This window comes from Rattus norvegicus, chromosome 8 (assembly GCF_021556685.1).
Source record: "Rattus norvegicus strain SHRSP/BbbUtx chromosome 8, alternate assembly SHRSP_T2T, whole genome shotgun sequence".
Lineage (NCBI taxonomy): Eukaryota > Metazoa > Chordata > Mammalia > Rodentia > Muridae > Rattus > Rattus norvegicus.
In genome coordinates, this window is record NC_141541.1 from 111,622,039 (window position 1) to 111,649,198 (window position 27,160).

The 27,160-nt window shown below is 46.1% G+C and overlaps 1 protein-coding gene across 3 annotated transcripts in view; it reads right to left on the reverse strand.

Moving 5' to 3' along the window:
- Positions 1-752: 752 nt before the first annotated feature.
- Inhca (inhibitor of carbonic anhydrase) overlaps positions 753-27,160 on the reverse strand; it is a 38,355-nt gene continuing 11,947 nt past the window's right edge. The window contains 13 exon segments of one of the 3 annotated variants that reach the window (NM_001047891.2): positions 753-973; positions 2,090-2,276; positions 3,835-4,019; positions 5,602-5,666; positions 8,311-8,452; positions 12,031-12,186; positions 15,423-15,479; positions 16,192-16,282; positions 18,129-18,271; positions 19,091-19,262; positions 21,750-21,928; positions 25,638-25,693; positions 26,994-27,141. In NM_001047891.2, coding sequence (NP_001041356.2) covers positions 939-973; positions 2,090-2,276; positions 3,835-4,019; positions 5,602-5,666; positions 8,311-8,452; positions 12,031-12,186; positions 15,423-15,479; positions 16,192-16,282; positions 18,129-18,271; positions 19,091-19,262; positions 21,750-21,928; positions 25,638-25,693; positions 26,994-27,141 — 1,616 coding nt within the window. In that variant the 3' untranslated portion in view covers positions 753-938. 3 annotated transcript variants of the gene reach the window in all.

Here is a 27,160-nt window from a genome sequence, read left to right on the forward strand (position 1 = left end):
ACTTTCCCAACTGAACATCTTCCGGACCCCTAAACCCTATTTAAAAAATACACAAAACCATTCCTTGTCCTTTCTTGTTATTATATGAGTCATTTCTGGTATTCGGACAGATATTTTTGGCTCAAATTATAATTGAATTAGTTGTCTCTTGTGTAAAATAATCAGATTATAAGGAGATAAGTCAATCTGACTTGGTAGAATTATTTTAAGAGCACATTATTTTAATTTTTAAAGTGTATCTGTGTGTGTGTGTGTGCGTGCGTGCGTGTGTGTGTTGCATACACACTCGCATGTGTGAGCACATGGAGGCTGTAGTTTGACACCAGGTATCTTTTTCTATCCCTCTCCCTTTTATTTTTTGAGAGAGGGTCTCTTGATGAACCTGAAGTTCAATGTTGCAGCCCGGCCAGGTGACCAGCTGGATTCCACTGTCTCTACTTTCAGCATTTAGGTCACAGAGACACGCTGCCACGATCAGTTTTCACATAAATGTTGGGGGTCCAAACTCAAACTAAGTGTTAACCCAACGGGCCATCTCCCCAAAGGTATATTTTTACACTTATTTATTTGCATATGTGTGTGCATGGTGGCACTCACGTGTCACTCTGCCCGTGTGGAGGTCAAAGGACAACTTGTGGGAATCTGTTCTTTTCATTGTGTAGGCCTCGGAGCTCAAACCTAGGTTGCTACCTTTACCCATCTCACCAGTTATAAGATATAATTTTTAGTAGATACTAAACTCAGAGTCACAATTTTAATACAAAAAGTCTTATTACCTCCAAATCTGAACAGTCAGTTAAGCTTTCTGGGAAGATACTTTTATTCATTTTTTTGTTTGTTTCCACTATGACACTGAGTTATAGAGATGTCGGCACAGGTCCACATGGAGGCAAGCAGTTGGGTCCCCAGTCCTTGGGTTACCCCCCCAGCTGAATGGTTTAATGTTTGTGAAATGTACAGGCATCCAGCAGTTCTGTAAATCAAAACACAAGGGGAAGAACATCAGGCCCTGCCAGTGCTTGCCACACTCCTCTCTGCTCTGATTCCCTGTGCTCTTAAAAGTGAAGTTCTTGAAAGAATGTTGGAAATACTCCTGTCTTCTAAAAGTAAGCCATAGTTGAGATGAGTTAAGGTCCTCACTGACCCGATTTGTCCTATCATGTCTACCTATCCTAAGTACCTGTCCTTCCTTCCTGTCCTTAAATCCTGCACTGCCCTCCCTTCCTGCTTTCATTATCCCTAACACACAACCTAATGCTACAAAAAGTAAGGCATACGCCCAATGGTTCGGTTAATCTGTTTTAATTTTATTTCCCCAATTTCTTTCTTTTTGAGACATCTATGCCATCTGAAATAGGTATCCCAAGATTCCTACATGGCTAACCTGACTGTATCTGTTTTTTATTAATGCTTGTGCATTTTATATAAAACCATCAAAAAAAAAATCAGTCCTTCGTGGGTGATACATACAGTGTGGTGGTTTGAATACGCTTGGCCCAGTGAATGGCACTATTAGGAGGTGTGGTCTTGATGGAGGAAATGTGTCACTGTGAGTATGGGCTTTGAGACCCTCATCCCAGCTGCCTGGAAGCCAGGCTTCTGCTAACAGCCTTCAGATGAAGATGTAGAACTCTCAACTCCTCCTGCACCATGCCTGCCTGGACACTGCCATGCTCTACCCTGATGATAATGGGTTGAACCTCTGAACCTGTAAGCCAGCCCCAATTAAATGCTGTCCTTTATAAGAGTTTCCTTGGTCATGGTGTCTGTTCACATAGGAAAATCCTAACTAGAGCATACAGCTTGTGTCATTTCCCAAGCCCCAACAAAAATGGAGACACACATGAGAAGAGCTTCATTTCCCAAGTGCTTTCAAGTCCTGCCACACTTCTTGTCTCCCTCAAACAATTTAGCATTATCTGGATGGTGTCTTTCACTATTGTCTAATTGAATTGGCTCCATGGTAACTCTAACTCTTCAAGGCAAAGAGAAAGTTTCTACTTCTCCATGCCCTTGTCTGTATCAGCTGAGTGCTTGAAGTTCTTAACATAAGCATATTGACTTTGAACCTCCTGCTATTTCTACTTACCTGAGGACAAGCACTGTCTAAAGTTGTCCATCAGGGTAAGATACTGTGGCCCTAGGTATGTTTTATAGGTTGCTTTGTTCTGAAGGTTAGACAAGCATTCTGTGTCATCACTGAAAAGCAGGTCCTTATGTGAGGATTCAAACATCTGGAACATCCTATATTCAAATCCATTCCTTCCAAAGAGCTCCTGGATTGGAACAAACAGACAGTCACCGAGGGTGCCAGGAAGCACAGAGGTGTTTACTCTTTCTAGAAGACCAAAGCCTTCTGGTCTGCTCAGCTGCAGCCTTTGGGGAATCCCTGGACACAGCAACAGTTTAGAAAATGCTACAGTAACCGAAAGCATGGTCTGTGGGTTTGAATCCTGGTTTTATCTTTTCCTTGCTATATGAACTCAGGAAAATCGTTCCCCAAACTCAGTCAACCTCTGTTTGCTCGTTTGTACATAGAGACAGTAACATCACATTGTGCAATGCTGTATGTAAAGAAACATAAACAGATAGCTGACCATATGTCACTAGCTAGCCAGCCAGTGCCACGTGCTTTCCCAGCTGTCTGGACCATCCTCCCATGTCTTCTCTTGCTGCTTCCTCTTCTAGTCTCTGAACTCCAACCAGTTCCATATCTTCATCCTACTTCTCTTCTTAGTTGATTTCCACAGTAGCCAACATGGCAGCTTATCTTGTATAAGACTTTCTCCCTCAGATGTCTACAGTCAAGACTCTCTTATTGCAATGGTTTTCCTAGGTGTGAAGATTAATTTTAATTGTCAATGTTACATGCCCGGAAAGAGGGCTTCTCAGTTAACTAAAGGCTCTGTTAGATTGGCCCGTGGGCATGTCTATCGGTATGTTCTTAATACTTGATATAGGAGGGCCCAGCCCATCGTGGGCTGAGATTATACAAGAAAGGCAGCTCAATGAGAATATCAAGCAAAACAGTAACTGGTGTTCCCCCATGGTCCATGCTTTAGTTCCTGCCTTCAGGTTCTTGTCTTGAGTTCCTGTCCGGCTTTCCCCAATGATAGATTAAACCTGTAAGCTAAATAAACCCTTTCTGAGCCCAAGTTTCTTTTGGTTAGTGTCCTAGCACAGCAAAGAGAAGAAAACTGGAACACCAGGACACCATTTTTTTTCAGGGATGTGAAGATGATATGTGATAAAACATGGATTTCTTCTTTGGGGAACCTCTAAGAACAGGGTATCTATTGCAATAGGCAGAGGAGACTGAAGGTTTTTCTTCAGATCATTTGGGCTAGGCATCTGCTACTCCATAAGATCAGGTCCTGTTGGCTTCCAATAAGGTCATAACATGTCTAGATGTTTGACTCCTTAACTTTCAGCAAGCACACATGGTACCCAGCCTATCCAGGGTAAGAAGACAAATTCTGACCAACCCGCAATTCAGTTAGAGGGGCCACCATTTTGCTTTTGCTGCTCAGTGGTTGAACCAACAGTTCCTGTACTTATTGCACTAGAAGGAGAGAGAAGGGATTCATTCTCTTGGAAATTGACCAGGTCCAAGAGATCCTGTGTGTTTTCTCAAGGCTGTGAATCTCGGGCTATTCTCTTAGATTCCTAGAGAGCTGCAGAACAAGTGGGCACCAGATATAACGAGATAGGACTAGGAGGCCCGGCCCTCTGCTTAGGAACAAAGAGCACGAGCTAAGCTGGGTGCATGGGCACATGGGCATCAGTACAGCTCTGGGAACTGGGCACTGTGTAACAGGGAATAGGCACTGATACCTGTTGGTTGAAGAGCATTCTTTGGACAAAGTCAACCTTATCTTTCCTGGAGAACACAGCATGGTTTGGCACTCTGTCTAGGTGGCAGTTCTGAGCCTCAGTCACAGGCTTCCTGGTACCATCAAGGCAGAGGAGCTCAAAGTCTTCATGTTTCAGACCCTTAGCCCAAGACTCGGGGTTCTTTCCTAGAGAGAGAATGATATTGGGCCAGTGAGATAATTCAGTGGGTTATAAAACAAAGAATGAACAAACAAACAAAGGCAGTTGCTGCCAAGGTGGAGGACCTGAGCTGGGTCCTTGGGACCCACATAGTAGATAGAGGGAGAGAACTGACTCCAGTAAGTTGTCCTCTGACCTCAGAACAAACAGACATTAAATAAATACATGTAATTTTAAAATATAGATCTGATTGTTCAGAGAGATGGTTCAGAGGTTAAGGACCAGAGGACCCAGGTTTGAGTCACAGCACCCACATGGTGACTCACAAATGTCTGCAACTCCAACCTAGGGGATGTGATGCTCTCTTTTGGCCTCTACAGGCAATAGGCATGCATGTGGCATACAGACATACATGCAGATAAAACACTCATACATATAAAATTCAAAACCAATCAATAATCAATAAACAAATAAAATACCAGGGCTGTAGCTCACTGTAGAGTATTTGCCTAGCAAGACTCTTGGTTAAATTCTCCAGAACTGACTAAAAATTCAAAATGATTGTCCTGAGAATGTTAACCAAAAGAGAAAATTCAATAAATTAGAGTGTGTTAAAATTGAGACTGTTATCAGGCAGTGATGGTACACACTTTTAATCCCAGCACTTGGGAGGCAGATAGATCTCTGAATTCAAGGCCAGCCTTGTCTACAAGGTGAGTTTCAAGACAGGCAGGGCTACACAGAGAAGCCCTGTCTCAAAAAAAAAGCAAAATACAAAAAACAATCCCCCCCCAAAAAACAGAAGAAGGGGCTGGAGAGATGGCTCAGCAGTTACGAACACTGTCTGATCTTCTAGAGGTCCTGAGTTTAATTCCCAGCAACAACATGGTAACCCACAACCATCTGTAATATGACCTGATGCCCTCTTCTGGTGTCCAGGTATACATGCAAATAGAGCACTCATATACATAAAATAAATACATTTTTAAAACATTTATATTTTAAAAAACTCAAAAAAAAAGTGTTAAGATTATCCACCTGGGGTCTGAAGATCCGGCTCAGGGATTAAGCGTACATTGTTCTTCCAAGGACCCAAATTTAGTTCCTAGCCAAGTTCAGGCAACTTCAGTGTCAGGGGATCTAATGCCCTTTGGTTTTGGGTCTTGCACACATATGGTACACATAAATTCATATGACCACACACATACAAATGAGTATACAGATAAGTAAACTTTTTTTTAAAGAAAGTGAAAAAAGTCAAGCCACAGAAACAGACAAGATATTTTCCAAAATGAATAGCTTTCAAGAACTTTAATTTGGAGTGCCAAAAGAACACTTGCCAACCAGGGAGTCAGGCATGCTCACATAGCTCATGGTTTCTGTGTGCTTTGTCAGCCAGTTTCAAGGCCAGGGTGAAAATTAGCATCGTGTCTGAACAGACTGAAAGAATGTTAAAATGCTAGATTAATTTAAAGTGCTAGGATCCCGGCCACTGGAGTCCGCTCGGCTTAGTTACTAAACTTCCCTAGTTGCCTCTTGGGGAACCACTCTGTAAGGGAGATTCGGGTGTTCTCACAGAAGGGAAGCACAGTGTAGACGCCTACCTACCATCTGTGTTCTGTAGAACCGTGGGGTGCTTCATGAAGGCCACGTCCCCCTTCTCAACCAGACACCTGCACAGCAAGACCCAGGTCAGCAAGGAGAATCAGCAGGGAGTGAGAGGGAGCTACCGAGGGGGAGTCACACCCCTAGGCATGCAGCACTGCCACACAAGCAGCTGTAGTGTCTTCGGGGCCCCAGGGTGTTAGAGGAGGGAGGTGATGGAAAGACTGAACTGCTCATTGAGTTTCACTTGTGGAAAGCACCATTCAGGTCCTCGTTTTAAATCCTCACCACTCTCCCCAGTCAGGTTGCTTGTGTTCTCCCACTAACAGAGACATCTAAGGGGTGGTGCTCTGGTTAGACCCGCGAGATCCACATGGCGTAGTATCACACCACGAGATACTACAATCCTCATGGAAATATGGCTGTGAGGGGGCTTTATCGCACTCTTTTTTTTTTTCTTTTTTTCGGAGCTGGGGACCGAACCCAGGGCCTTGCGCTTGCTAGGCAAGCGCTCTACCACTGAGCTAAATCCCCAACCCTGCTTTATTGCACTCTTGTGTCTGCTCAGTACTGAACGACAGAGAATGTGCTTCCCTAGACACAGCGCAATCTTTATCCCATGGGAAAATGTGTAGCTGTGGAGAGATCTATAACCCCAGCATTTGAGAGGCTGAGACCAAAGAATCACAAATTTGAGGCCAGTCTGGGCTACATAGTAAGATTCTGTCTTTATAAAAACAAACAAACAAACAAACAAACAAACAAACACTCATCCACCAAACTTGACAATCTGAGTTTGATCTCTGGAGGCCACATGGTAGAAAGAGAATCAATTGTCTCAAGCTGTCTTCTGACCTCTACATGTGCACTGTTGTACACAAGTCCTCCCCTTTACAACATAGATAGATGGGGGGGGGGAGAGACAGACAGACAGACAGACGAATGGACAGACAGAAGATATAAATATCCTGGAGCATACATATCTCACTCCTACAAAATAAATAATAAACAAATAAAAATGGTTTGAAAAAGTACTGACATTGGACTAAGCCTAATACCAATATACCTTGTGATATAAAAGGAATGTAAGCTAGTTTGGCTTAGGTTTAACATTTAGCAGATATTGGTGTCACTAACACATGATTGATAAGAGACTAATGTTTGGAGGGCAGGATGAAGTCAACTGATGTGTATGGAGGTGAGAGAGTTTTCTAGAGTGCCACATGCTGCCCACAGAGCTTTTACTCACCCAGTACACACACACACACACACACACACACACACACACACACACACACACACCAATCTGAACATGTTCAGCATGGCTTATCGTATGTAGAACTCAGTCTGCCTGTTTAGCCAGGTCTACAGGGTCGACAAGGCCACCACATGCAGAGCCAGCAGGTCACAACCCAGACCCTTCCTTCTCCACACTTCAGAACACAAAATTTTATTGCTGACCTCACTACAGCTTGGTCTGCGCCACCCACGCCCTCACCCTTGCTGATTCACTTCTGGATTACTCTTGCTCTAGATTCTCTCAGGCTGATCTCTCTTTAGTTCTCAGCTCTCCTGATCCCTCTGCTCTCAAAGGTCTTCCTCATGTACCTTTTCTAAAACTGTCACCTGTCCTGGCCACTGCCACATAACTCCCTGCTGTGTTAGCATCTTGAACGTCTTCCAAGGGGACATGACTAGTAAAGGCTTGGTTCTGGGGCCTGGAGAGACGGTTCAGTGTTTAAGAGCACTTGCTGCTCTTCAGAGAAGCAGAGTTCACTTCCCAACCCCCATGTGCGAACTGACAATCACCCCTAACTCCAACCCAAGGGCATCTGATGCCCTCTTCTGGCATCTGCAGGCACCTGTATGTACATGATCCTATTTAAACAGACACACAGAGACACACAAGGACACATGTACACACATAAAAATTAAAATGTAAACTTAAATTTAAAAAAGAGCTTGGTTCTGAGGTGATGGTGTTTGAGGTGAAACCAGAAGGAGATGGGTCCCTGTGAGAAATCCTTAGGTCCTTGAGACATGTCTTTGAAACTGACGGTGGGATCCCAGCTGCATTGGTTCTACTGGAATAGGGACTAGAACCTCTAAGACCATGAGCTGAAATGAACCCTTTCGTCTTACAAGTTGATTGTCTCAGGTGTTTTGTTACAAGGATGGAAAGCTCCCTAACACATGAGAATTTTCTTTACTTGTCTGTTTACTGTCCTATTCTTCTACTGGGACTCAGAATGGACATGTGTGTCTTGTTGCCTGCTAGCTACCCAGAAGAGCATCCGCTACTCAATGCATTAGAAGTATGTCTTCTTTTGCTTAAAAGAAAGGAGGTACCTAGACAGATCTATTGTAAAAGACACTCATGAGCTAAGTGTAGGAAGCCAGTGTCTGGGTCTCTCCTGTGATTGACGGTTGATCTCTAACAGAATCCATGGCTTATCTACAGTCACGCAGAAGGAAAGAGGAAAAATAGACTCTGTTCTACCAATCTTGCCCAATCGGAGTCCCTGAAGTGCCCTCAGGCACCTGGGCCAAGGGAGTATTCTTTAGAGAACCTGGCTGAATATCAACAGAAACTCTGGTCTCCAATTCCGGATCTTTCTAAATCAACACCCAGACACTGAAATGATGAAAGGCGGAGATGAGGGGTCAATGGGGGGCGGGGATGCCAAGAGAAAGGAAGGCACAGACACTAACCTGAGAGCTCCGCTGGAGCCATGATACCCCTCATCGTTGTTGGCAGCACACATGTGGGCTGGTTCGTTACCACCAGCACACAGAGCACAGAGACGAGAGTCAGGATTAGCCCCTGGGGCACAGCCGCCACTGAAGAACTCATCTGCGTGGAAAGACAAGCCAGAGTCAGTTCTTCCTGCGATCACAGGAAAGCCCCAGGGGTTTGTCCCCAAGACTGCCTGTAACACAAGTACATGGCTTGTTATTCCGTGACATTATTAAGGGGCTGGGGAGATGGCTCGGCCAGCAGAGTGCCTACCATGCAAGCAAGAGGACCTGAGCCTACGCAGAAGCTGGGTGCAGTGGTATAAATCTGTAATTCCAATACTGAGGAAGGGAGAGGCAGGTGGATCCTGGCAGCTCGCTAACCTGACAGCCTAGTCAAAATGTGGTGAGCTCCAGGTTCAGTGAGAGACCCAGTCTCAAAAAGTAAGACAGATGCCTTTAACCCCAGCACTTAGGAGGTAGAGACAGTTGCATCTCAGAACCATCATGGCTACACAGAGGGACCCTTACTCAAACAATAATGGTAATGTGGAGATCAAGTGAAGAAGACACCCAACATCTACCTATCTCCAGCCTCCAGACATGCGTGCATACATGCACCTGCACATATACATATCCACGCTCACATGAACACATACATACTCCACATATACAAAACTCATTTTTAAAAGAGGAACAAGAACACTGTGGAATGAAAGAAAAGATTCCAGACAATGTAAAGGGGCCGACTGGAGATGAGCCGGTCTCAGCGCTCACAGTCCAAGCCTCACACAGGACCAGGGTGTTGAAGGGTAAATAGTTTAGTTCTAACCAAGTGGAAAGGGGGTGGGGCTGGCTTGTTTGACCTACACCCATGTTTTCTGGTCTCTGCTGTCTTGGTTTTTCCATTACAAAGCTTGTCATTGTGACTTCAAGTTAGGAAAGCCGTAGCTGCAAGCCTACCACTGAGCTCCAGGGAACTACATGGAGGACTGACCGTGGGCCCTTCCCTCTCACACCTACTCTGTGGGTACCATTCGGAACTCAAGAAACCACACTCGTGGATCTGCATGGCCCCAGCTGCTCTGGGGAGAAGGAATATGATTTCATGAAGCTGGAGATAGAGGGACCCTCCATAGACCTGAGACTCAAGATAAGAGATGAGGAATGAGTAGGCGGTCCCCAAAGGAATGGGGAGAAGAGAAGCTTACAGACAGGGGACTGGAACCTGAGAAGGCCTGTGTGGGGGCAGGGTCCAGACATAGCATAAAAAGCTTAATGGAGGCCATTTGAATAGACCCGTCAAGAGAAGGGAGTAGGGTAGGGGCAAGGTCCAGATGCCAGGGGATATTACTCTGTAGCTACTGTTGCTTCTCTCTAGAGTAAGGGGAGTCTCTGAAGGGATTTAGGCCATGCTGGGCCCAGTGGACTGGCACACACAGTCCGATCCACACTTGGCAGAAGTCTACCTGACTGAGAGCTGGATGGATCTAGGGTTGATGGGCAGCTCAGGTGGCAGGCCACTGCAGTGGACCAGGAGAGGGAGGGTGAAGTAAGAAGAGATGGGCGGGAGGAGGAAGAACTGACGTTGCTAGACAAGTGGGACTCCAGAGTCTTCTGCCATGTTAGGCAGTCCTGGAACATTGGGTAGCTTAGGATGAGAGGACTCAGTCTTGGATAAACGGGATGAGTTTAATATGCCTTCGAGATCTTAAGTAGATAAGGAAGTAGTTCATTAGATAAATGTTTGAGCTGCATGTGGTGGTGCATGCCTGTAATCCCAGCACTTGGGAGGCAGGAAGGTCAGAAGTTCAAGATCAGTGTCAGCTACATGGTGAGTTTGAGGCCAAGCTGAACTTCTTGAGATTGTGTGTGTGTGTGTGTGTGTGTGTGTGTGTGTGTGTGTGTGTGTGTGTGTGTGTGTCTGTGTTGGGGGGCAGGGGGTGTCAAGGAGCAATCTGTGCTTGGCAGTTATCGCCCTTTAGATGCAATAATAGCAATAGCATTCAGCATTTAGTCAGTGCATGCCAAGAACCGGGTTTTGTAGGAGCAGCCATAATGATGGAGCTGCACTTGGATGCCAGTGTTTAGGGATGAGGCTTAGACTGGGAAAAGACCTGCTTCATGAAACCCCACTGTTTTGTAACCAGGTTGGAAAGGATGGGCTCTTTTGGGAGGAGGATAAAAACCATGTCCAGACATCTTCACAAAAGCCAGGGATCAGTGTTTCAAGGTAAACTGAGGGGACGGTGCTAGGAGAGCAGGAGCTGAGCGGCTGGAGGACCCTGTGGGTGTCTCCATCTGAATGAGTCCCACGAGATGACACAGCAAGACAGACAGCAGGAAGTCAAGAAGTGAGAGAAAGGTGTGTGGCTCCCACAGTGCTTTTAAGATCTGGTAGGAGAGGGAAAGTGACTGCAGATAAGGGCTACAGGAGAAGGTAGTAAGAGTTAAGGTTCTTAAAGATAGGAGACATTGGGTGTATTAACGTGTTGAGAGGACTTGTTGGGTAGTCTAGGAAGAGGAAAATAGCTGAGAGCCTTCGGCTTTGTAGTGAGTGGTACCCAAGGGCAGGGAGAGGGGTCTGGGCATGTAGGAGGCTGAGGAGAGGCAGAAGTCAGGAGGTCCATCAGTTCAGCAACAGGATGCTGATGGTTTCGGTTGTCTTCTGAAGGTGCCCACTGACCGGATCATCTACTGAGGAAGGTGGCCCATACGTGTGGGTTTGAGGTGTGTGGACACAGGGTCAATTAACGGAAGTGTGAGGAACGCCTGCACTTGTGAGCGTTGTGAGGCCATCGGCCGGAGCTTTTCCAGAGCAATGGCTGCTCTGTCGTCCTGGGTTCTTCTCCAGCCAGGATCCACTGTTCTGGGGCAGACTGGAATGTGCTAAGTGGGAGGGGCAAAGGGTCTTAGGTACCCTTGAGAGTACAGCTGAAGTGGCTAGAGTGGGAGTCAAGGGAACAGGATAACTGTGAAAGGAGAGGCAGCACTCTCGAGGGCCTTCTTGGTGAAAGGGCTTCAAGTCGGAAAGCTATAAGTTCAGTGTATGTGTGAAAATAACACGGGTGTGCACCTTTACACACTACTAAGGCTCCATTTATTTCCTGGGCTGCTCATAATGGGCCCTTTCCCTGAGATCTGCCTTCAGGGCTATGTACTCCCATCCAAAGCAGATGGTGAAAGGAGGAGAAAGGGGAGGAGCTACCTGGGAAGGGATGGAACTCACCTTTTGTCAAGCCCATGACCCAAATACCTATTGTTTGTATGTGCTTGTCCCAGGGAGTGGCACTATTAGAAGGTGTGGCCCGGTGGGAGTAGGTATGTCCTTGTTGGAGTAGGTGTGTCACTGTGGGCGTGGGCTTTAAGACCTTCCCACTGGCTGCCTGGAAGCCAGTATCTGCTAGCAGCCTTCAGGTGAAGATGTAGAACTCTCAGCTCTGCCTGCACCATGCCTGCCTGGATGCTGCCATGTTTCTACCTTGATGATAATGGACTGAACCTCTGAACCTGTAAGCCAGCCCCAACCTAAATGTTGTCTTTTAATAAGAGTTGCCTTGATCATGGCGTCTGTTCACAGCAGTGAAATCCTGTCTAAGACACTTACCTAGAACATTCCTTGCCATCCACTGCATTGAATTTTCCCCCAACTCAGAAACAAGCCCAAGGAAGGCCTCACCTTCAGAACACACTTACCAAATTTGCAAGATCCAGTTTGGTTGTATATTAAACTCATGGGGACATTCCATCCTGCAGAAGTGCCAACGGCCGTGTGGCAGGACTTCTTGCCTTGCAGAGAGTTCCAGGTGATGCCAACATCTGATTTCTTAACCACAGCCACAACATAATAACCTGGCGAGACACCAGCTCTTTACTGCTTGGAGAAAGAGAGCCGACAGAAGCGGGATCTGACACACAGCCTTCCCTGGCAACGTTTAGTGAAGTCAGTGTGGAGAACGTGAACTTGGTTTCTCCATTTTCTGTTCCTTTGGCTAGTGTGTGGAAACTGCATAGCCATTTGGCTGCAAGTGTGATCTTAGTGTAGTTCAGGATATGTGAGAATGGGAGTGTGGGAGTGGTCCAAGGGGGGCCCTGCTTCTCCTGCAGGACCCCTCATTTTCTCATCTTGCTGCCCTTACTTCTAAGGTAATCACATGGCTTCCTGGTGGGAGTGAACTTTCCTACCTTCATCCTGATTCAGGCATGGGACTGTCATTAGTGCTTCAGCTTTTCCTACCTGAGGAATACACTACTGAGTCGTGCTCATGAGTAGTAAGTCAGCGCTGAAGAGTGGAATCGGTGAGGTGAGAAAGAATTCTAAATCCTCAGAGTTAGGAAATGCTGTCACTCACCACACCCCCATTACACACACACTCTGCCCTCTGTGTTCAACTGTGGGAAAGGTGGTGCTCAGCACGGCAGGTGCAGACTTGACTCCCTAGTTACTTAATAGCTGACTTCGGGTGCCTTCATTTCTTTTAGTATAATGATGGCTAAGACTCACCACGTTGGAGAATCTGATGTGTTCCACGTATCCCGCTATGAGTGGGGAGAGTAGACGAATCTGTAGGTTCCCAGCAGTGGTGTGAGTGGCAGAGGTAATGCTAGAGTCTCTTGTGGTAAAGCAATTTCCACTGATTGGGCCCTGTCATACAAGTAGCTATGCTATCTACTACTACTACTACTACTACTACTACTACTACTACTACTAGTACTACTACTACTACTACTAGTACTAGTAGTAGTAGTAGTGGTGGTGGTGGTGGTGGTGGTAGTAAAATACTAATATTGTCTTCAGGTCTAAGGTTTTTATACTTATTTCATTAAATACTATCATCTATCTTTGACTGCATGTAAGAGAGAAAGAGAAAGGAGAGACAGAGACAGACAAGAAAGAGGGAAACAGAGATGGGAGAGACAGAGGCAGAGCAATACCTAGGAGAGACAGACAGAAGAGATAGTACAGACAGACAGAAAGATGAGAGACAGACTTGGCATGACGGCTTATGTTGACTGTTGACTTGATATGACTTAGAATCACCTTGAAGATAAACCTCTGGGCATGTCAGGGAGGGTTGACCTTGATTGGGTTACTTGAGGTGGGAAAGCAGGTACCATTCCCTAGGCTCCATAAAAGAAGAAAGCTAGCTGGGCCCTGGCATTCATTTCTCTCTGCTTTCTGAGTGCTGATGCATCAAGACTGGCCTCCTGCTCCTGCCGTTGAGGGATTGTATCCCCTACAGCTATAAGCTAAAACAAACCCTTCCTCCCTCAGGATGCTTTTACCACAGCAACAAGGAACATAGCTGATAAGCTTGGTTCAATACAGAGTCCTCTCCACCCATGCACAGACTGAACCTTCTCCATGACATTCACCATGGAGAACTGTCTTCTCAACACACTTGTGACCGACATTTGCGTGTGACTGCAGCTCCTGGGAATTTCAACTTCTCTTGAAGTGGGCATGTTGTTTCTGACCATAAATGATCAGACTGGAATACACAGCTGATGAAAGTCAGCCCTCGGTTTTGAGTATGAGGACACAGTTCAGAGAAGACTTCTTAGCCATGAATATAGAAAGTGGAGAGCTTCAGGGTTCTATCACAGGGAGACTGCTGTAGTCAAGTAAGGATGGACACTTTAACTTTGTGAAGCATTGTGTGGGGGCCAATAGAGACAAAGCCCAGCTGAGGTTGTGTGTGCTGTGCTGGGCCAGACCCTCAGCTCCTCAGATCTCTGCTGAGCTTAAGTATCTGGTGTTCACCTTAGGGCTGTATGTCATTAAATCCAACGAAACAGACCTCTGCCAGAGAGTGTTTGACTGGGTGGAACTAGAGAGAAGTCTAGAAATTTCATTTCCAATGGATCCCAGATGACGTTGAGGACAGGAGAAATAAACTTCTTCAGCCATGGAGAGATGCTGGGCAGGAGAACTTATCTCCTGAGGGTGTTCGCTCTAAAGACCAGGTTGATTCCCCTGTTATTAAGTTCCAGCTTACCTCAGGGTGATTCTCATTTTCTCCCTCTTCCTCAGAAGCCCCTGGGAATTGCCTTCTCTCAAGGCCTTTCCTGATGGCTCCTGCTCCTGTGCTGACCTTCATGCAGGACCGGCCCATGACAGAAACGCCATGCTCTGTCGGGAGGACTTGGGGGTCTACTCCTCTCAACTCTTCTCAAGCTCAACTGCAGCCACCCCTGGCTGTGTGCCCCCGGGAAGAACCCAGTCCCTGAACCTCAGTTTCCCCAACCACATCCCAGTGGAGCAATAATACTCACTCTACCAGGTTGCTAAGGAGAACACACAGGAGTCTGACACTGTTAACATGAGTCCTTTCAACTGTCAAGTGCCCTGTGGACCTCAATTATTATGGCTGCTTCCGGCAGTTTTCCATAGCAACAATGAACTCAAGCTTCTCTTTTCAACTCTAATAAGTTTGGTTTCATTTATTATTATTTTTTTAATGTGTGTGTGTGTGCTTGCATGAGTGTATGTGTACCACATTCATGAAGGGAACAGCAGAGGTCAGAAGAGGACAGCAAAGAGGAAACTGGCATCACAGGCATTTGTGAGCCACCTGACTGTAGGTGCTGGGCATCAAACCTGGGTCATCTGCGAGACCCATAATCATACTTCGCTGCTAAGTCATTTCTCCAGCCCCAATTTTGTTTTTTAAGCCTTTCGTTGCCTTCTTCCCAAGGATAAGTTTCTGCTTTTGAACCCTGTGGTGGTTTGCATATGCTTGACCCAGGAGTGGCACCATTAGGAGGTGTGGCCTTGTTGGAGGAAGTGTGTCACTGTGGGGGTGGGCTTGGAGACCCTCCTCCTAGCTGCCTGAGGATGCTCAGTCTGCTCCTGGCTTCCTTTGGGTGAAGATGTAGAACTCAGCTCCTCCTGCACCATGCCTGCCTGGATGCTATGATGCTGCCATGCTCCCGCCTTGATGATAATGGACTGAACCTCTGAACCTGTAGGCCAGCCCCAATTAAATGTTGTCCTTTATAAAACTCACATTGGTCATGGTGTCTGTTCACAGCAATAAGACCCTAACTAAGACAAACCCCAATGTTCAAAAAGCTAACTCACTCACCTTCCAAAGCTGCGTTCACACACTTAGACCCCAGCCTCTCGCTGCTATGGGGAGACACTAAAAAGAAAAATAGAAACATTGAAGGTCCATGTGAAACTCTCACACAAGTTATTTTACCCAAGCTGTGAGCTTCTCAATCTCAGCTGAGATAGAATAAAGTGAGAAATTTTCGCTTATCAATCAATCACTGGTTATCAATGGCCGGAGGTTCTGCAGCCCATTTAACTTCCTTCCTGTGCCCTTTGCTATTAGAACATTAGGTTCCACCCCAGAATCTCAACACTCGAACAGATACACAATACAGTAAGATGCCCACAGAAGGGGAGCAGAAGAGAGAGTGCTGACCTCTTGGCAGAGATCCTTTTGAAGTAGCTGTCTGTATCTGACATCTTCCCTGAGCAAGTCTAACCTAAGGGCTAGTTGACAATCACTACCCACCGCATGCTCTCCTGTATCATTGTAGCCAAAACAAGAGGTCTGGTGTTAAACTCTTTTTCCCTGTAACTGTCCCAGCAGGGGCCAAAGATACTGAAGCGTCAGACACTTGTTCCCCTCACTTTGGCTGCTTGATCCTAAAACCTTTGGAAATATGCCTAACACCCACATCTGTAGCTTAGCTGGTTCTCACTGTGGAGTAGAAGACTCTACCTCAAAAACCCCTCCACTGCAAAAATAGTCATCGTCACCTTATCAAAAAAGACATGACTTCTTTGTCTTTCTGTGCCCGTAGCCCAGGGAGAAATACAGGGAGGTGCCACCCTCCACTCACAGTAGTTCTCTCCCAGCCCGGGCACCAGACCGCAGTGGCCTGCGATGTAGGCAAATCCTCCATCCAGGTTCACGGCATCCGCTTCTCCTTTCTGAAGTTAAGAAAGAAATCAGTCGTAAACTGTGCGGCTCTGATCCCACTGACCCTCAGAGTCTTCGTCTTATGAACGTCCTGTCGTGTGTCCTTATTTAACCAGACAGCAGCGCTGGTGGAAATATGGAATTTGGAAAACAAGACCCGTCTTTGGCCTGTCAGCTAGAAACATGCCCGATTCAAGCCATGCTCTCTGGACATCCTGCGTCCTCCTAGGAGACCCTTCTGGTCATTCCCAGAGCACACTCTTTTTGACCATTGCCACTAGGTTCAGAATGCACATAGCCAGACTCGGGTACTATATCTAATCTGTTTCATGGAAAATGCTTTCTCCCAGTGGAATCAAATCCATCTTCTAAATCCCATCAGCACCACACTCTTAATTATGGTGCAAGACGTGTTTTCAATACATAATTAACTAACAAAACAATGGATAACCATTAAGAAATTCACTGGGGATTTAGCTCAGTGGTAGAGTGCTTGCCTAGCAAGCACAAGGTCCTGGGTTTGGTCCTCACCTCCGAGAAAGAAAAATTAAAAAAACAAAATAACAAAAAGAAATTCATTCACAGTTAACTTGATTTTTTTTAATTAAGATTCTAAATAGAGCAACTAATATATTTTATAGTTACAAATAAGATCTCTGAGATTAAAAATAGTTATATGAAATGTAGCTCTGACTTGTAATTCCAGCACTGGTGAGGCTGAAGCAGGAGAATTGCTGCCACAAGTTCAATAGCCTGGGCAGCATAGTGACCAGCCAGGGATTTAAAGTGAGACTTTGTATCCAGTGACAGCAACAGTGACTTTGTATCAAGTGACTGCAACAGTGCCCGCTCCCAGATATGCTTCACCTTTGACTCCTTGACTGCCCTGGAAATCAGAACACTAATGTGGCAGGAAAGTCGTATCCAAGGCAGGTTCTTCCCCCAGCATTGTGCAGCGGCTGGGGATGTAGCTCGATGAGAAGAGGCCCACAGTCTAATGCCCAATACTTGCCAAACAACAGACTCTCAAAAATAACACCAACAAAAAGAACGAGACACTGTGAACAAACACATCTAAACGCTGGGCAGTGATTCACTCACTACGTCTCAGAAAGTCAGATAATGCAGAAGGTACTATTTGCTAAGTCAGCAAACCAAAACGGCAAGAAGGTAAATAATTTCTGGGGTAGATGATCTAATTCCTGCAGGCACCACTAGGCAACTAGCCTGCAGGACCTGGCTATTCCATAACCATATCCCTAAACGCTGTGCTGTATAAGTTTTTATATTCATACAGTGACTGAAAATACCCAGTGGGCTTCTGTTGAGGTTCAAGAGAACTAATGAAAATTTACATAGCATGTAGAGAGTAGCTACAGAAACATTAGCTATTGATTGATATTAATAATGAGCTCAGAAAAACTGACAGCTACATGGATAGAAAATTCCAATCCCACATGTAAAATAGCAAAGGGATTATTAACTAACTCAAATATAATCATCATGCATTACTATGTAGCCAAGGACAGCCTGAATCTGATCCTCTTGTGTCCCACTTCCGGGTGTTGGCATTATATCTGTGCACTACCATTCCCAGATAGGCAGCCATTTTAGCTGAAGTTTTCATCATCTACGAAAGGGTAGCTGCTGTGCCCAAGACAAATTAAATAATAAAAGTAGCTAACATTTATTAACAGATTTCTCTATGCCAGGCAATAGTCAAGAGTTCTGAAGTTGTAATATTTACCACGGACAGATTTAGTAAACTGCAGACCCAGAAAAATATGAATCTTATGAGTTAGTGCCAAAGGGTTTACCCAAAATCAGGAGCCCAGACGAGGAAGCGGGGTTTCCTACCATGACAGCAGCAATGCAGTCCTCAGGGGTCTCCTCCGTAGCGCACGCCAAAGCGCCACCACTCACAGCACTCCAGTGGTCGCATTTGGCCCTCTCCTGTTGGCCTACTGCACACCACTTCACCCTCCGGGAGTCTTCTGAACCTAGTGGAGACCAAGGTGTTCATAAAGAGCAGTGAGGGTGGAGTTCTTCCCTCCCTCCTGATATCATCTCCCCAGGGAAGCTTCTTAACTCTCGGTTCCAAAGCTGGCCCTTCTGGAACTTTCCAGAACTTCCATCCCGGGAACAGCCCATGTGCTCTTGAGTCACGTGCTCAGCTCTGACGGTCTCACTGCCGCTGCTTACCTGGTGTGTTAGCTCACATCTAACTCTGGAACTGCTCTATTGTAGATGTTCAGGGGCTATTGTTTGACTAAATGGAGGGTGGGAACAGAGAAGAGAGGGGCGGCAGAGGCCAGTGGAAGCAGGGTGCTGCACTCAGAGCTCCACAATGCCCGTTCTAGCTCCGCTTCTGAGTGTGATTATGGGTGTGTTCCCTGGTCAATATAGGATGGAATTGTCCTCTCTGTCGTGCAGACCCCACCACTGAGTGAGTAGGCTCAGCTAACACAAGAACCTGAAACCACTGTTGCTTTAAATTGTCTATAATAGGAAGGTTCTCAAATCCCTTATGCTGGGACCAGAATACCTCAGTAATCGAGCCCCTGCATAACAGCTATAAGGCTCTGAGTTCAAGCCCCAGCACCACTTCCACCAATATAATGTTCTTGTCCTTAAGTAGCATAGCTCTTTCTCCCGGCTTAGCGGAACATCTGCTCATTGACAGTGTGTTGAGTAGCTCTCGTGGGCTTGGCTGGCCACTAAGGTCAGGTGAAACTCCAGCCGCCTGCAAAATCTCAATCCAAGGCCTCTGCCACACCGGGTGGCCGAAGCTTGGCGGGTCTCTCCCGAGACTGACATACCTCTCTTCAGATTCCGAATGGCAGAAAGAAGCTCATATCCCAGGTATAGACCAATGTCCATCTTTGGAGGGACCCTTAGAAGTCCACAAGCAGCATCAGTAAACAGCAGGTCTTTCCCGTGAGGGGAGCCAAAGAGCTGAAAGGTTGATGACTTGTCTTTTCCAAAGTGTTCCTGTGCAGAGATAGGAACAGGGGTGGAGGAACATCGTCGACACGGAGGCGAGAGTGAAGACAAACTAGGTAAGGGAGGGGCGTCGGGAGCCATGCGGCCGTCCCTGTCTGTAGTGAGACATTTGGTTTCTTAAAAAGAACTCCGCTATGTTATGTAAACATGGGGTTTCTTTTGGTTTTAACCCCAGATGTGGGACGTGGGGCTGCCTCGGATTGTACACGTAACAGCGGACTACTTGGCTCATGCGTGCTCTGGCAGGGACGTAATTCTGCCAGTGGCAGATAGTTTAATTCTGAGGACTCTGGAAAGAGAATGAATGCCAGCATCCCAAGAGGGGCCAGGAGGGCCTCGGGAGAAGAAAAGGAGGAGGAGAACGATGAAGACACCAAGGACGATGAGGACGAGAATGGGTAGAGGACGGGGAGGGGAAGGGGAGGACGGGGAGGACGGGGAGGACGGGGAGGAGGAGGAGCAGGAAGAGAAGCAGGAACAGAAGAAGAGAGACTGGCAGCTGCTGCTCTCCCCTGCTGCTCCCAGTTGCTGTTGGTTAATCACGTGGTCATAAGCAAAGAGCAAAGAGACGAGACGTTGAAGATATCCTGACTATGAAGATTAGCCTTCTCCCCAAGGAGAAGGAGTCTCCCCATGCAGACCTATGCCTCCTCTCCTCTCTAACCTTCTTTCTCTCCTACCTAGGTCAGGCTGAAGGAATAAGGGTTGGAAGGGAGGTAGAGGTAAAGAACCCAAATAAAGTAGATAAAACAAATACACCTACAGGTGTGCCCAGATGTGAGGCTTGAAATAAAATAGATTAATAACAACAACAACAACAACAACAACAACAACAATAATAATAATAATAATAATAATAATTGTCCACAGTTTCTTCCTGCAATTTTAGTTACCAGCAGTTAACAGCATTCTGAAAATACTAAACAGAAAGTTCTAGAAAGAAACAGTGTGCTTTAAGTAACTTTAATTGTAGTGTATGGTTGTATTTTCTTATTTTGATAATCCCTTATTGTACTTAATTTATACATTAATCTTTATCATACATTTGAGTGTACAGATTGCTGACTTCAGTGGTTTAAGCACAGTGGTGCGTTTACTAGAACACAGCTCACTGCATCCAGGAGAATCGGTTACCTATCTATTATTTATCTATTCATCTCACTGGCTAGCTATCCATCTATATACTTATCTATTTGTAGGGCCTGGGACTTTCTACAAAGCCACTGAAGCTTTTTTAATAACTCCTTACACACAGATAAAGGGAGATTGCCCACACACAAAGACAGTTCTGGGGCTTCTAACAAGTTTCTCCAAGGACAGCTTTACCCAAATCTCATCTAGTCTGTGACATGTAGACACAGGGAAACGGCAATGAGCTGTCCCACCCGCCTCTGACCTGCAGAAAGGGGGTCTGAGTTGGTCATGTGCTAGGCAGCTGCCCATCTCTGGGAGGGCTCTTGCTATGTATTCCCATGGGCAGAGTGATGGCTTCCTCCTTCCTGACTGACTGCCCTGGTGGCAATGCTAGACTTTGCCCTGAAGTTGCCACCAGGGATGCAGGGTAGGTGTCCTGGACCTTCTCTTTACCTCCGGCTTGTTGCTAAGGACCAGTTACTAAACAGTCTCTTTTCCTTTCAGGCTTCCAAAATACCCTGAAAGCCCTTTGCCTGTGTCTCCGTTTCCTGGCCCATAGTTGTTCCTGATTTCAGCTTGGAGTGATACCTGCCCAAGTGCTCTTTCAAAGAACTGCGTTTTCTCAGTATGGCAACACATGTCTGTAATCCCAGCACTTAGGAGTCTAGGAAAGGAGGATAAGGAGTTCAAGTGCACCTTTGACTACATAGCAAGTTCAAAGCCATTCTGGCTACATGAGACCTGTGTCCAGAAAACTCAAAGCAGAACAACAACATAGTAACAAGAGCAAATGACTGTATTTCACTCTTGCTGTGGCTCTGCGCAAAATGCCACCTGCTGATTTTTCTAATAATCCTTCACCCCTCTTTTAGACACACGCGAGGTTGTGCAATTCCTCTTGGTGATAATGTGTGCATGCTCTCCTTGTGCCTGGGTGATTCAAGGTCTGAGTCTGAACACAGTGTTGGCATAGATGGGATGGGGTACAGAGGCTGGCTGGGAGGGATCTCCACCCACACAGAGATCGTGTTTGTGTTCTTCTGTCAGGGGATTCACAGGCCAGGGTAGGGATCACAAGGGAAGCGTTTCGTTGAAGAAGGTGGGGCTCCTTAGAGTGGAAAAGAGAATGGAAAATGAGGCAGGAAGTGCTTCTGAGAAGCTTTGGCAAGGGTGGGTGATACTGTGTAATAAACACACAGCAGGTAGATTGTTGGTGAAGGCATTACCCATCGAACCCTGAATGCACATAGATGTCTAGTGGTAGTGAGGTCAGATGGAGGAAACCCACACACACTGAAGCAGGGAGCTGCAGGCTCAGGAAAGGATAACATAAGGGGGTACCTGGGCCACTCTGAGAAGCTCTTGGATCGAGTCCTCCTTGCCATCCACACTGCGAGCCACCACAACATGAGAAGGGACCCGGGCCAGGTAGCACTGTTCATACTCATCCACTGGCCTGCGGGTGTTGTCTGGGCAGAGCAGCTCATACTGGTCCCTGTCAGCCTTTCTTGGCATGACCTCTGCGGAAGGAAAGTTCAGGTGAGCAGGCTGAGCAGGGAGCTGGGCTGACCTCTCCCCACCACCACAGAGTGAGTGGCCTGAAAGGGACTGAGGGAGAATCCTTTCCAAACACATTTCACACGGATGACGGAGCAGAGGGCTCGTCAGGGAAACAAAAGGCTTTCAATCCCACTGTGGCTCACACAGGGTTGGCCATGCCTGGCCCAGGCACCTCCAGCTGCCCATGTCCCTGTGGATCTGAAAACACAAGGTGGAAGCAAACATGTTTAGCAGTGATAACCCACAAGATTGTACGCAAGGCTCACTGCCATCCAGGCCTCTTTACACTCAAGCCCTCAAGCTAAAGGAGGCCAGACAGGGACTGATGCCATTATAGACATGAAGAAACGGATTCAGAGTTAGGGATAGGGCCATGCTGGGGCAATTCATGAACGAAGCCAAGTTCTCCCAGAGACAGAGCCTGCTTGGGGAAAGTGCTGAGAGAGCCAAGGATGAGAAGGGGTCCTGGGGTCCCAGTCAGGGAACTCTGCAAGTGTGAAGCACAGGTTCCTTGGCTGCCACTGTGTTGATTCGGGTGTTAGGGACCCAGTCCATCATCGGTTGAAGTCATGATCCACAGCGTCCCCAGGTGTGGGGACCTTACTTTGAAGTAGTCCTTACAAATAAATGTATGCCCTTAAGATAAGACATGGTTGAACACAGTGGGCTCCTAATCCAGTACAGCCGGTGTTCTCGTGAAACAGGAAACCAGGGCAGAGATGTGCACACAGGGAGACTGCCGTGTAAGTGTGTCAGCAGAGTGATGTCATAATGACATCAGCCTGATGTCAGCCTGACATCAGACAGTGACAATATCTATGTACGGGCTAAGGAATGTGAGGAGATTTTTCCTCACATCCTCAGAAGGAGCAAACACTGTTGGCAACCCTGATCCTAAAACTGCAGCCTTCAGGAGGGGGAGATGGTGAGTTTCTGTTGCACGTGGCACTTTGTATTGGCAGGCCTGGAAAATGAACACAGGCGGACTTTGGGATTAATAAAAGTCTCATTGAAAGAGAAGTACAGAAAAAAAAAAGAAAAAAAAAGGGGGGGTTGGGAATTTAGCTCAGTGGTAGAGCGCTTGCCTAGCGAGCGTAAAGCCCTGGGTTTGGTCCCCAGCTCCGAAAAAAAGAAAAAAAAAAGAGAAAAGTACCTGGAAACTTTTGGAAACACTTATTAGAAAGCTGAGCTTACAACATGGGTACATGTTTAAGCTTTGAACATTTGAGTGGCTCGGTGTATTCCTATCTGATCTTCAATTGGCTATACTAAGAATCTGGCCTGGCCCAGGGGCCTTTTCCTGTAACCCCAGCTACTTTGGGGGCTGAAGCAGGAAGATAGGAGATTTGAGACCTGTCTGGGTTACAGAACGAGTTGAAGATCAGCCAGGAAACTTAATGAGCTCTTGTCTCAAATGGCCAACACTAATAAATGAAAAGCAAAATAAGATTTAGGAATGCAACGCTGTGTCAAGTCAGAGTGTTTGCCTGCTATGGATGAGGTTCTGGGGTCAGTGCACAGAACTTACACACACACACACACACACACACACACACACACACACACACACACAGACAACATACACAACATACACACAAACACACACAACATATACACAAACACACACACAACATATACACAAACACACACAAACACACACAAACACATAGGCTTATAAACACATGGGCTTGCACACATTCACCCATACATACACATACACTCACACACAGAGAGACACATACAAATGCAGACACACACAGACAGAAAGACACATATACAAACGAACACACAGACACAGTTACATATACATATACAACACACACACACACACACACACACACACACACACACACACACACACACACACACACACACCACAATCCCAGAATATGTCATCTTAACTTGTCTAAAAATGTTGCTTTGCTTGTTTGAGCTAAATTGTCCAAAATGGTAGAAAGGTTTGTTGCCACAGACCACTCAGACTGAGGACACTGTGGGAGAAGCAGGGCTCTGGTACTCAGGAAGGCACGGGTGCAATGACAGACAGACACAACTCACTCAGAGTGGTTTGAGTCTGCTGCGATTTTACTGAAATCTGCTTTGGGGCTATATACAATGCTTGAACAGGAGCTAATTTTTTGGCCCCTTGCCAGGGTACACTCAAAAAATAACCAAGAAAAAGTTTTTAAAAGTTTACATGAAGTTCAGAACAGAAAGCAAGGAAGGAAATAAATTTTCCTGAGAATCAGACTGTGCCAGACGGTGGTCATAAATCTCATTTTCCTCAATCTCTAAATATCATCTTTCGGATAACAACAGGACAGCCAGCTGTAAGGAATCTTTAGTCTTTTACTCTCTCTTAGCCAAAATTTGTGTAATCGTCTTTTTAAAGATAGGATAATTCCTTTTGATAATAGGCAAGCACGGGGACGTGATCTGGCCAAGTGTTCTATAAAATTTAAAGAATAATATAATACTCTATTTCTATCAGTATTAACCCATTTGTCACCTTCTTCATCATATGTCCCTGTGTAGGGCAATGGCTCTGCAATGGTCCTGTAACCACTCAGGCTGTTTTTACCTAAAGGAACGGCCCACCACCTTCCTCTAATTAAATAATGTTTTCTTCCACGTAACTACTTGATAGGAATTCCTAAATGTATGGCTTTTTTTTTTTTTTATAATTGATGGGACTTTCTCCTCTAATAGCGAGCGCCTTAATTCTTTCACTATCTAGGAGGTCTGGATTTTCCACAATTAATTTTTCCTATTATAAGTTATTGATCACATCTCTTAGAGTTTCATTCTGATTCTACTTAATTTTTGCTAGTGCTTTCAAAAGAGGCATGGTCCAAAAAGACAAATCGGGTCTTAGTGCTCCTGTGAGTAGAGAAAGAAACAAAAGAGCCAGTGTGTAGCTCCCGATCGTACCTATTCGAATCAACTAGGCAGAAAGTGGAGGAGGAAGTGGCCAAGTGTCTCCAGGAGACCACGTTTCGAGGAACATGTATCTCTGGCCTACTGACCACGGTTGTTTCATGTCAGACAGGCTCCACTGGAGCTGGCGCAGCAGTTTGTCATGCTATTTTTATTTTAATTTTTAAAATAAGGGAGGGGTTGATTGGGGTAAAGCCTTTATTTAGTATGTACAAGGCTCTAGGTTTAATGTGGGTCAATGCAGAAGCAACATCTTCCATTAGTTGGGAAGTTGCAAATAACAGTCCAAAAGCCATGTTCACTAGATTTATAGAGGCATCGGCAGGTTGACTGAGGATGCAGGGGAGGGACAGGTGCGGGTCCCTGACATGGGGGTGGTCAGTTGGAGACAGATGTGTGCTCAGAAGAGTGAGTGGGGCCCTGAACAATGTAGAAAGGGTGGAAATGCTTTCATAAAATCTCTTCAATGGGGGTTGGGGATTTAGCTCAGTGGTAGAGCGCTTGCCTAGCAAGCGCAAGGCCCTGGGTTCGGTCCCCAGCTCCGAAAAAAAGAAAAAAGAAAAAGAAAAAAAAGAAAAAAATCTCTTCAATGGCATTAGCATCTCAATACCAATCATCTCTAGAAGTTATAAAAAACAAACAAACAAACAAACAAAAAAAAAAGCTTTTGGAAACAAGAGCAAGAGGCTTTGGCCAGGCTGGGGCCCACTTTACTCTTTGTCCAGCACTTACCAAACACTGTCAGGTGCCTCACGAAGCTCACATCCCCTGTGCCATCCTGTAGACATCTGCAAACAGAATAGCCAAGGTCAGGCCCTCTGCCTGGGAACACACTTCACCAGGCTCTTGTGCAATGTCCCTTTCAATCTAGGGAGGCTTTGGTGGAAACGGGGGCATCCATCTGTCTTCAGAGAGGCAATGGCCTTATCTGAGGCCTTTGAACCTCAGAGCCATGCTGAGACCTGAAGCAGGCAGGAAGCCTGGAAATCAGCATGGCAGACAGTTCCAGAGAGGGGTGGTGGAGCAGACAGGACCCTTGCATTCCTCCTGAGGAGCAGCTCAAAGCAACTAGTTTGGTTTGGGCTATTTACGAGTCATCAGACATGTAGCCTAGGCTGGCCTTGAACTCATAATCCTCCTGCCTCCACTCCCTTCAGCAAACCCTATTAGTATGAGCTGCCACGACCAGCAACATCAATCTCCACACAAAACCTTCAGCCCAAAATTTGTCCTGCTGACAGGATATGCAAAGATAAAGATGGGGCAGAGACAGAGGGAATGGTCCAACCTGAGACCTATACTATGCAAGAGAGCCAACCTCTGACACTGTTAATGATACTCTGCTATGCTTGCAGACAGGAGCCTAACATAACTGTCCTCTGAAAGGCTTCATCCAGCGGTGGATAGAGGCAGATGGTCAGACCCACAGCCAAACAGCAGATGGAGTTTGGGGAGTCTTGTGGAAGACTGGAATATAGAATTAAGTGAGACAGAGTGCTTAAAGACACCACAAGAATACCTACGGAGTCAACAAACCAGGGCCCAGGGAGGCTCACAGAGACTGAACCACCAACCAAAGAGTATACAGGGGCTGGACCTAGGACACCCACACATTTGTAGATGTGCAGCTGGGTCTTCATGTGAGTCCCCTAACAAATGGAGCAGAGGCTGTCTCTGACTCTGTTGCCTGCCATTGGGTTTCCTTCCCCTACCTGGACTGCCTAGTTGGGCCCCAGTGGGAGAGGATGTGCTTCGTCCTGCTGAGACTAGATATCTCAGGTTGGTACCCCAGGGTGGGGCTGAGGCTTTCCTTCCCCTTCTCTGAAGATAAAGGGAAGGGGTTATTCGGATTCAACACCCTCCCACAGACATACTTGCAGACAAACCACAAATACACATAGGTTGATTATTTGCGTAAAGTATTTATATAACTTATAAAATATAAATCATTTTAATGATGTATTGGTTTTTATTAAATATTTATTAAATTAATAATTTGATAATAAATTAAAATAATTTAATAAATACTTTTTTTAAGAGAAAAGTAGCTAATAGACCCCCTTGTTCCAGAGCAAAGGTTTCACTTACTTTAAGGCTCCCCAGTAGCCAAAGTATGGTTCCCCGGAGGAGCAGGAGCACTTGTCTGTCCCCTTCCCCGAACACAGCTGGCACAGCCTGGGGAACATCTTTCCATCCGCACAGGGCACACAGCTGCTGGAGAAGAACGTGGCTGCCGCTGCTCAACACAGAGACGG